This window comes from Trichechus manatus, unplaced genomic scaffold (genome assembly GCF_000243295.1).
Source record: "Trichechus manatus latirostris isolate Lorelei unplaced genomic scaffold, TriManLat1.0 scaffold00005, whole genome shotgun sequence".
Classification (NCBI taxonomy): domain Eukaryota; kingdom Metazoa; phylum Chordata; class Mammalia; order Sirenia; family Trichechidae; genus Trichechus; species Trichechus manatus.
Genome location: NW_004443941.1, coordinates 24,917,122 through 24,929,163, shown reverse-complemented (window position 1 = coordinate 24,929,163; position 12,042 = coordinate 24,917,122). Strand labels below are relative to the sequence as shown.

Here is a 12,042-nt window from a genome sequence, read left to right as displayed (position 1 = left end):
GGCTGTCTAGTCCCTTATTATCACAAACAGAAATGACACTGATGCTAAATAATAAAATTCAATAAATGTGCTTATTTAATTATGACAACTGTGCTTCTGGCCTCTTAGTTTCAATGTGTATCATTTTTTCTTTGTTCGTTAAACATGACAGTTGAAAATCAACATTAATTTTAATAATTCTTAAAAAAGGAACAGTTTTCAAATATCTAGACGGCAATGAAGAAAACTATAGGCTGATTACTCTAGAGGTAAATTCCAAAATCACTTTTTATTCATTTTGTCACACTAAAATACATACCACTGTAATCGGATAAAGAGGATTCTGAATTGATAGCAAAAGAACTTTGTTGCCTCCTGATGGATCATCAGTATTTCCTGGTCGAGTGATCCTTTTGCTTGTAGAATAGTTGAAAAAAGCCTGTTGACCAGCAATGTACACGGGTTCATCTGCAGCAAACGTCACACATTCTTTGGCACTATCTATGTTTTCAAATTCCACTAGAGCCTGTCGTTTAAATGGCATCATCATCACATAGCTGGAAAGACAGATTGGGAGGAAATACCCGAGTATAATAAGTTAAATTAACATTTTTTTCTATCAAGTAAAATTACCCTTTAATAAAAAGGTGTCAGATCATACAGATTAGTATTGTTCACTACCTATATTCAATGTAAGTCAATTCTTAAATCATCTAAACAAATTGTGGTATACAAAGTAGATGGTACATATTTGAAAGCTTTATTACCCTCCAGTTGAAAGCTTATGCACCTCATTCCCTCTTTAAACATAATTTCCTGTTATCAGTTGCTAACGGCACCACCCAGTTTACTCTTCAGGCTGCCACTCCCAAACAGTATTAGCAAGCATCAAGATAGAGAAACCAACACGGATTAAACTCAACAGAAGACTGGCAGTTTAGGGCCTCTACTTAAACAGCAGAAACTACTACCTCTCTTGAATTTTCCAAATTAATAAGTACACACACTAATAAGTAGAAACTGACTACAATTTCATTTATCTTACTAAAAACAAACAAATCAAAAGATAAACAGATGCAATTGCAGATTGAGCCGAGTGCATACAAAGAATCTCCTTTATTTAATATTAAAGAATCCATGAAAATATAGTCACTAAATATGGTAAATACTGGTAATCATGGTTGCCTATAGGCAGGAGGGTGGGGTGTTTAGTTTTCAGAGTATACTCTTCATTTTGTGGAATTTATTTTACTACATGAAATGAAAAATAAAGAAATGAAGGAATAGAGGGAAGAGAGAAATCACAGCACATAGATCACAGAGGGGGAAACAACACATCCTCTATTCACTTGAACAAGGATGTGAAAAATGTTTAAAAATACAATTAGCATGGTTTTCATAATAGCAGAAGGCCAGAAAAATCACATTAGATCAGGTACTCAGTGACAGCAACGTTTCTCAAGCAGGCATCCAGGACCTACTGCTATACTTTAGAAACTGACAAATGGTATAGTATTAATAACTAACAGACTACCTTGGAGCCTGGCAAACTACTGAATTTCTTATGAATCTCCACTTCCTCATTTATAAACCCTGGACTATTGTCAAGATTAGAGTTACAGCAATACAAACTGCTTAGCAGAGTGCTTGGCAGATTGAAGGCCTTCAATAAAAGGTAACTATCACTCTCTCTCCTATAAACTCTGCCTTACTTTTATATCCTCATAATCTATAAACAAGCCTGGCAAACAGCAGATGCTCAATCAATATTTGTTGGTCTATGAGGCTTATTAGTTTTCCCCAACCCACATCATTCAAAATTAAACATATAAATGCAGAAAGAATACGGCCTTGAATTTAAAGATTTACCAACTATAAGTACAAGATATAAATGCCAGGAGAAAAACATTTCTTTTAGAAACCAGATCTCTCACCAAAGTTCTAAAGTCTTATATACAAAAACAGAAAACCCTAGAATCAGGTCTTGCTAAAGAAATTCAAGAATAAATGTTCTTCTCTCACAAATACGGAGTCCCTGAATGGTGCCAACAGTTAAGGCACTCAGTTGCTAACCAAAAGGTTGGAGGTTCGAGTTCACCCAGAGGCACTTCAGAAGAAAGGCCTGGCAATCTACTTCCAAAAAAAAACAGCCACTGAAAACCCTACAGAGCCCAGTTCTACTCTGATACACATGGGGTTGCCATGAGTAGGAGTGCTGACTTGATGGCAACTGGTACTAACCTCACAAACATAAGCTGGCTTAATACCTAAATGACATTAGCAAGTAAATATGTTAATAATACCCTTTGGCTTAGAAAAAGCATAAAGGTTCAAAAATAAATTATTTTTTGGCCAATTATAGACTTGGTTATAGCAAAATTGCCTTCTAGAACTGAAACAAGAAGTAAGGTAGAAGCACAGATAAGGCAGAAGCACAGTTAAAACAGATTACCCAGAAAAACGGCATAATATGAGGACAGAGAAAGGGAAATTAGAACGTCACATTTTATTTTAGCATGTGCTTAAACTGTCTAACACACGATTTAAAAAACGCACATACACAACTTTAAAAAGCATCAATATGAGGAAGACTGGGAGACCAAAGAGATAAAAGGATAAAGAAACAAAACAGCTAAGGGACATGGCGGGGTCAGTGCTTTCAATTCTATACCTTGAAAAATGTTCCCTAGTTTTTAAATAAAAACAGGAGGAGGCAACCACTTTACTGCACAAACTAATGAGTTCCAAAGTTTTATTGTTTTAAAACTTTAAACTACTAGTGCTAATCACTACCTAGCTTCCATTCCTTTAAACGGGAGGGAAGAAAGAAGGAAAAGAGTGCTATCCAGCATATACTTTAAAGTATTTTTATTGTAATACACAAAAACATACTATGGAATAGGGAAAAAAAATACAGCAATTTTATTTTCCTGACACAATCAATTTTAACATTTTGTTGTGTTTTCTCCTGCACTTCTTTCCTATATATCAGGTTTTTAGGTATAAACTTAAACTATATCTTTAACTTGGCAATTCGCTTTTTTAACGCGAGCAATTTCCATATAACCTTAAATCTTTATAATCATACACACACACCCCAATAAGTAAATAAATAAATAATAAATAAGGAAAGATTCTGTAACTGTAAAACTTTGAAGCAAAGCCTCTACTTCTGGTTGGGGGCTGTTCATGGTTCTTTTAGCTTTCATACAGTCACCTCTTATTCAGGATTATTTCACACAATTGAAACCCCTCTTATACTTATTTAGGCCCGGTAAGCTCTTAATTATACACTAATTTGGTTCCAATTGTCTCACAACTTTTCTATCTGCCTAACTACTAATCTTGAAGGCAGAAAGGTGTACTGTAGAAATCAACTGAATGTCATTCATATCTAGAAGACTTTACCATGGACTAAGTATCAAATAATCTAGAGTCTAAAAGTGGACAGGTCACTGAAAAGTAATTCAAATTACTCATCAACCTAAACAACTGGCTCTATTTCTTTAATCTCCAATATTCAGGTCATGGTCACAATTAACATACAAATATCAAAACAATTATTGTCTCTATAAAGTTTCTAACTGTACATGTTCATCATCTTGTTTTCTGACATTTGTCTCAGTGTTTCTCGGCTATAAGAAAGTAACCTAAAAAGCCTTAAATACATAAGAATGGGAGAAAATTAGACCAAAGAGTCCCACCTCTTTATAACTCCTTGAGACAATGCACCACTTATACAACCATTAGAAGATCCTTACAGTAACTGTGGTTAGTCTATCTAGTGCCAACACACAAGTCTAAAGTGCTTCAAGATATAACTCTCCAAACAGACTTAACTTTTTAATATCCACTCCAAATGACTGAAAATTGATACAGTCATCTTAGTGATACTTCAAGATATGGGCTTTTCTATGCCCATGTGCATTCTAAATTTGTACCTCCAATGATAAACAATATGTAACAGTGGTTTCTGAAGTACATAAATTGAAGGTGACAGATCTGACAAGTTATCTACCTCTAAATAAGGTCACCAAGAAATTAATAAACTGCTGCCATGATGGAAGGTGTCACTTAACATTATTCCCACTTTGAAGCAATGGTTCGTTTGTTGCGGACATCTCTGATCACTCCCTCACTATCTATTTAAGCATCATCCTTTCAATACTCAAAAAACTTCACATAATTTTTTATTAAATTGAAGCAATCGACTGTCTCAGCAAATACACTGAAAACTCCTTGTCACTTCTACATTTCAAGTTGGCTGTGTCTCAGATGCCTCTAACAAAAACCACAAACATATCTGTCAAGAAAAAAAAGAATAAAATCAACTCTAGATTATCCGTACTAAGAGAACAGTTGGGCGTACTCCAAAAATATTTTAGAAAGAATTTTTGAGCAGCTATTTTTGGCAGCAGATTTACTTTTCTAATTATGTTTCACTTAAGTCAATATGCTTGAGCATACACCAGCTGTGGGAAGAGAAAGGAGGAGCCTGAGAAAAAACAAAGCACAGAAGGATGACAAGCTAGGATAAAACAGACTTTTCATGATCTGAGTAAGAACTCATAGCAACACGGACCTAAGCAAATAATGCCTACCCTTAATCTGCCCATTCTGAGTTGTCAGTGAATTCATAAATATTCCAGTGTAAACAAACAAACAAAAATCAGTATTAAGTACCACATCTTGAAACTCTGAAGATGAAGGACATAGTCCATTCATTGGTTTAGAGTAGTGTTTGTGAAGGAATCACGGACCCATTTGAAAATCGGATGAAAAATGTACATTATCAATTTTACATACAACCTGGTTGGGGAGTAAGAGGTGATCATGGACCCACAAAGCATATCCATGCATCAACCCCAGGAAGTCAAAAATAATAAGCTTAAAAGATTCCAAAGAAATATATTCATAGGCAAACTTAATATATACTATGTTAAACATCAAGCTTACAATAAATGTTATACCATACTGTTTTAAATCCGCCCACGTTGAAGTCCATATTGTCCTTACCATATAGTCCCAAATTTTTCAAGAGCCTCCACAAGGTCTGCTTCCACCACAGATTCACAGAGTCCTCGAACGTGGACGACAGGTGAAACAGAAACTTTATGATGACTTCCACCTGCCTCCTAACAAGAGAAAATAATTTCTAATTAAAAGCTTTAAAAGCCTAAATTGCATCTTTTAGCAAATTCAATTCTGTATTAAAAAAGCAAACATTCAAAAAAAATCCCAAACCAAATTGCCAATTCATAATTCAGCAAAAGGACCTGAGATTATGATCATAAACTGTTTGGCTTGAAAATTTTAATTTCTAAAAAGGGAGTACTCTATCTCAAAAAGAAATACAAATAAGTTATCTATAATTTATTTCCACTTCCAAGGACTTTTCAGAAAAAAACTTCAACATGCAGTGACTGGATATCTTACTCTTATTTCATAGTTTCACTTCCAGAAAATCAAAATCTCAGGTAGACTACATGAACAAAAAAAATCTCAATTTAAAATTTTTCCTTAATATAAAGATGATATACTTTTACCTGTAGTATAGTAGATTTATCTCATCTTTTGTCCTTATTTAATTGGTTACCTAGTCTCCTTATAACTTGAGCTTACTTACTTAGCAGTGTACACATGACAACTTAAAGGCTACAAGTACCATCTCTGCTGATAAAAAAAGAGCACTCAAAAATGCAAGCCTTCCTAGGCTTCTATGGAGTATTGTGGATCTTTGAGTTCGCCCAGCAAGATGTTATAAAATGTAGGTATAAGACCTTAAAGTTTATTTTAAAAGGAAATTTCTATGAGAATTACTTTGAAAATGCAAATAGCTCTTTCTTATTTACCCAAGTTCCATTAAGACAAAGATCTATATTTACAACAATCCACTGGGCACCTCAACTTCAGAAACAACTTCCATGTAACATCCAAATACATAAAAGGAAATCTATTAAATGAAAGCTTTTCCCCAAGAACAGACTAATCTGAAATGTTTTACCATTAAAACTTAATCAGTTTTTTTAAATTAAATCCCTTTACGGCTATTTTAAAAGATTCACCAATTTTTCTTTATTATCAATTTAAAAAAATCACGTCAGCATTTAAAGAAAGGAACTGATTTAAATACATAAAGTCACCATGGGACTATTCTTACACTATTGTTAAATCCAACAAATAAATTCAGTCCTTTGTAAATACTAACTCAGTTCTTAAAATTTCATTTGAACTGCTTAAGCTGAGTCTTTTGTATGGTTAAACTGAAATTCATACACTACCTTCAAATGAATCACTCTGATTATATCCTGTATAAATTAACACTCTATTAGCAACGCTAACAAATGAGAATCTTTCCCTAGGTGAAACTCAACAACGAAATATGCATTGTTGTTACCATTATTGAGTGCTGTTGAGTCAATTTCAACTCATAGAGACTCATGGCAGATCGCCAGATCTTTCTCCTACGTAGCCACTGGGTGGATCTGAACCAACCTTTTGGTTAGCAGCCAAACACTTAACTGCTGTGCCACCAGAGTTCTTTAAATACACCTTATTATTATTAAATTCTTAAATATAACTTGAGTACAGTAAAGCATAAAGAGTATGAAAAATAACATCTAATTTAAAGCATACATTAAAGTACAAACAACACGTTTTACTGTAAAAATAATTACACAATAAACTGCAGATAAAATTAAGAGTCTATCTCAGTTGATTCCTAGAAATTAGCTGGCAAAGGTAAAATGAAAGGACAACAGAAAACTTGCAGACATTGTAGTGCTTCAAAAGTGAGAAAACAGAATTTCTTCTTAAAAACTGTATTGGCCTGGTCTCTTCAAATAGTATCACAAAAAATAGAGAAAGGAGGGTTCCAGATTGAGACTAAAGAGATACAATAACCAAATGCAATGTGTGAGCTTCATTTTATAATAGATCACCACCACCAGTTGCTAACGAGTCGACTCCGACTCATGGTGACCCCATGCGTGTTAACAACTGCTATGAAAAGACATTTTAGGGACAACTGCAGAAACTTGTATTACTGTTGTCTTAGTATGATAACGGTTATGTGAAAAAACATCTTTATTCTTAGGAATGCTGGGATATTTAAAGATGAAGTATCATGATGTCTGCAACTTACTTTCAAATAGTTTAGGAAAATAAATATGTATATAAATATGTTGTTAACTGCTGTCCAGTCAGTCCCTGACTCATGGCAACCCATGCACAATAGGATTAGACCGTTGTGATCCATACAGTTTTCATTAGCTGATTTTCTGAAGCAGATTGCCAGGCCTGTCTTCCTAGTATGTCTTAGTCTGGAAGTTCTGCTAAAACCTGTCCACAATCACAGTTAACACAAAGCCTTCACGGTGGCTGCACTTGAGGTACACTGGCCAGGAATTAAACCCAGGTCTCCTGCATGGAAGGCAAGAATTCTATCACTGAGGACCACAACTGCCACGACTTCCACCAGACTGAGCCCAGAACAATTAGATGGCACCCAGTTACCATCACCAACTGCTCTGGCAGGGATCACAACAGAGGGTCCTGGGCAGAGCTGGAGAAAAATGTATAACAAAATTCAAATTCAAACACACACAAAAAAAGACCAGGCTTGCTGGTCTGACAGAGACTGGAGAAACCCCGAAAGTATGGTCCCTGGAAACCCTTTTAACTCAGTACTCAAGTCACTCCTGGGGTTCACTCTTCAGCCAAAGATTAGACAGGTCTATAGTGCCAACAATAACACACATGAGGGACGTGCTTCATAGTTCAATTATGTATACAAGACTAATGGGCACACCAGCCCAAAAGCAAAGATGAGAAGGCAGGAAGGGACAGGAAAACTGTACTAATGGTAACAGGGAACCTCGGGTGGAGAAAGGGACAGTGTTGACACATCACAGGGTTGATAACCAATATCACAAAACAATCTGTGCACTGTTTAATCAGAAACTAATTTGCTACGTAAACTTTCACCTAAAACATAATTTTTAAAAAAGCTAGAAATAGAAAAAAATTTAAAAAAAAATATTTCTACCACTGAACCACCACTACCCTCCTATATAAATATAGAGATAAAAGCCCAAACGGCAAAATGTTAAAACACTGCTGAATCTCAGTGGAAAGTGTAGGTAATTGAACATGTTACGTTGATAAAAAGTTGGGACATTATTTACTATATAACATTTAGGACTTACAAAAGGATACAAAGAATAATATAAACAAATACCCATATTCCCCCCACCTAGTTTAATACAGGTAAGTCCCCAACTTACAACGTATTCATACTTACGAACTTATGACCACTTTTTTTTTGGGTACATCTTATCATTAGTAATATGTACTATATACAATGTTACAATATATAATTTGCTGATGTTATCATTCTCAGATGTTCACTTGCAGATGCTCAATGTTATGATTTACTGTTCAAAATACTGCCATATAACAGGCTACGAAAACTAAAAAAAAAAAAAGGTATTCGACTTACGTTAGAACCGACTTACAACTGGAGTCATCGCAATGGAACCCCGTCATAAGCTGGGGACTATCTGTACATAAAAACACTGTCAATCAGTTGATCATATCTCCTCCTACTACCTTTGTCATCATGGGTAACCACTATCCTGCATATAATTCTAAGAAATATGACTATTTTTCAAATTGGTCTTCTCACAAAGAAATGGACTACAGGACCAATTTAAAAATCCCTCAAAAGACTTCATTTTGCTATGCTGTTATTTAATTATATTTTCTAGACGGAATAGGTTGAGACCAAAATCATCCCCTGAAAGCTGGAAAATGCTAAATATAATCAATACGGTACTTAGGGGAAGACAGGACTACTTGAACCTCAAGGGCTGAAAGCATATCCTAAGCCCGTTGTATTTTCCTTATTAACCTATATGAATCTTCCGTTTATGAGTTAATCTACCTTGTTATTTATCTTTAAATCGTATTCTCATTAACATAAAAATTTCTCATCCTGTCTGTAGCTTGTTTTATTAAAAAAAAAGAAAGAGCCCTAGGGTTGCCTCCAAATATAAAACTGATACATTAAAGGTATTTTTTTCAAACAGTCCCACCCACCCCCACCCCCGAGAGCTTAATGAGTACTGAATCTTTCCTCTTTCCCTCAAAATACTAATACTCTTCTTCAATCAATACTTTCCTATCTCTAAACCAAAAAAAAAACCAAACCCACTGCCATCGAGTCGATTCCAACTCACAGCAACCCTACAGGACAGACTAGAACGGCCTATAGGGTTTCCAAGGCTCTAAAGCTTTATGGAAGCAGGCTGCCACAACTTCCTCCCACGGAGTGGCTGGTGGGTTCGAATGACTGACTTCTTGGTTAGCAGCCAAGCGCTTAACCACTGCACCACCAGGGCTCCTTCCTATACTATATACTGATGATAAAATTAAAAATCATCTATAGAGCATCTTTTACATACCAAAAAGAAACCAAACCCATTGCCATTGAGTCGACTCCAACTCGTATTGACTCTATAGGACAGAGTAGAACTGCGCCCATGGAGTTATCAAAGAGCACCTGGTGGATTTCAACTGCCGACCTTTTGGTTAGCAGCCATAGCACTTAACCACTACGCCACTACGGTTTCCTTTTTTACCTACACATTACCTCTATTAAGCATCATACTTTGCATGTTTCCTAAACTGGTAGATAAATCTGAATTGTATACTCCATCCATATTTTACTACTTTGATCATGTCTTTGCTGGTATAAGCAGTCTCTTCTTTAATCCTCTCTCAGACAGAAAACTAAACGTTCTTTCCATGTGAAATGTTTAGTCAGGAGGCGGCGCCAAGACAGTGGAGTAGTCAGATACTTCCAGCGGTCCATCTTACAACAAAGACCCCAAAAAACAAGTGAATCGATTATATATGACAATCTAAGAGCCCCGAACATCAAAGACAAAGTTGAGGAATCAGACTGAGTAGCAGAAGGAGGGAGAGACAGTGTGGAAGCAGCAAGGAGCTGCCAGACCTGACCAGGTGAGAGCCAGAGCCCTTCAGGCCAGATCAGCTCATGGTGTGCAGTGAGGCAAGCAGTGGTGCTCGGGAGGCATTTTCCACATCGGGAGAGACCCAGCACCAGAGAGTCTCCTTGGCCATCCAGAACAGTGAGAAGCAGCCCTCGATTAGCGAAAGATAAGTACTTCCGTCTGGCCTACTGTGCAGATCAAAAACACCCCCCTTTGGGAAAAACCTCTCTCCCATTTATCTCCCCGCTCCCTGCTCCGCACTGGGTCTGGGACAGCTTCAGCAATTGCCAAGTCCCCTGGGCCAGCAGCAGGACCCATCACACACCCTGAGTCATTCTCCTGGCCTTGGAGAGGGACAAATTAACAAACAGGGGAAAAAATAATCTGCCAGCTCCCTAAGCGAGGAACTCAGGGTAGGCACAGCTTCTTTGCCTAGGCACAGGCATAAGGGATCCACGGGCTTTGAGTGCCTTTCCCCCTGGATAGACTGGTGTGGGCCCATTTCAACAGTGTAGGCCCTCATTACCACAGTACAACAGGGTATGTATCTGAAGTCTAACTTTAACTGTTTCAGCTGTGAAGTGGCAGGTTCCTGATATTTGACACTGCTCTGCCCACTAAGCAGAGTCCTCCCCTACCCACATCAGGGACCTGAGGACTTGGTGGCTCCACCCATGCCACCTAGCCACCTGCAACAGGGGCCCAAGAATAAGTGGTGCCCCCCAGTCATTACAGCCAACAGCACTGGGTGCTCCTAGTCCTGCTGCAAAACCCACCCACCTACACGCTCTAGGGAACAGGGACACGCTTTCCTCCCAGACACTCGGGGGCAGCCGTCGGCCCCCTGCCTTGCTCAGCATGTGACCCCCTGCTGCAGCCAGATGCCTGTGCCTACACTAATCACCCGTGCCTGTCTAAGACTGTAGGTGAGAGCCTACACCACACACTTGGTGCCCGACTACCTGGACACCTAAGCTGAATCCATACAGAAGGAGTGGGCAGACTCCTGGGCTCACATACTTAGTAGCAGGTCCGGCCACCTGGTGGTAGGACGTTGGAGCTTCAGGAGTGCCGATGATCAGGCTAGCTCACATAAGCAGCCTACTTGGGCATATCAAAACAAAACAAAACAAGAAGCTAGGACACAGTAAGCAAACACAAAATAAATAAATATAATAACTTATTGAAGGCTCGGAAACAACAGTCAATATCAAATCACATAAAGAGGCAGACCATGATAGCTTCAGCAAGCTCCCAAAATAAAGAATCAAGAAATTTTCCAGAGGAAGAGAATTTCTTGGAATTACCAGAGACAAAATACAAAAGATTAATATACAGAACTCTTCAACAGAAAAGGAAGGAGATCAGGCAAAACGCAGAACAAGCAACAGAGGAACTTAAGAAGATTAGAGAAGGCATAATGACAAATTTAACAGGCTACAAGAATCCATAAAGAGACAGCAATCACAAATCCAGAAAAGTAACAAGAAAATTTCAGAATTAGACAACTCAATAGAAAGTCATAGGAGCAGAATTGAGGAAACGGAAGTCAGAATTAGTGAGATTGAAGATAAAGTACTTGACACCAACTTATTTGAGGAAAAATCACATAAAAAGATTTAAAAAAATGAAGAAACCCTAAGAATTATGTGGGATTCTACCAAGAGGAATAACCTACAAGTGACTGGAGTACCAGAACAGGGGGGAACAACAGCAAACACAGAGAGAATTGTTGAAGATCTGTTGTCAGAAAACTTCCCTGATATCGTGAAAGATGACAAGATATCTATCCAAGAAGCTCATCAAACCTCACACAAGGTAGATCCCAAAAGAAAGTCACCAAGACATATTATAATCAAACTTGCCAAAACCAAAGGTAAACAGAGAATTTTAAGAGTGGCTAGGCATAAACAAAAAGTCATCTACAAAGGTGAGTCAATAAGAATAAGCTTGGACTACTCAGCAGAAACCATGCAGGCAAGAAGGCAATGGGATGACATATATAAAGCCTTGAAGGAAAAAAATTGCCAGCGAAGAATTATATATC

At 37.4% G+C, this 12,042-nt stretch overlaps 1 protein-coding gene across 1 annotated transcript in view; it reads right to left on the bottom strand.

The window, feature by feature from the left end:
- Nucleotides 1–12,042, bottom strand: part of HNRNPLL (heterogeneous nuclear ribonucleoprotein L like) — a 45,876-nt gene that overhangs the window by 25,315 nt on the left and 8,519 nt on the right. Inside the window, exons 2-3 of the mRNA XM_023735835.1 lie at nucleotides 4,996–5,114; nucleotides 299–536 (exon numbers count right to left, since the gene is read on the bottom strand). Of these exons, the coding sequence (XP_023591603.1) occupies nucleotides 299–536; nucleotides 4,996–5,114 (357 nt within the window). The remainder of the gene's footprint in view (nucleotides 1–298; nucleotides 537–4,995; nucleotides 5,115–12,042) is intronic.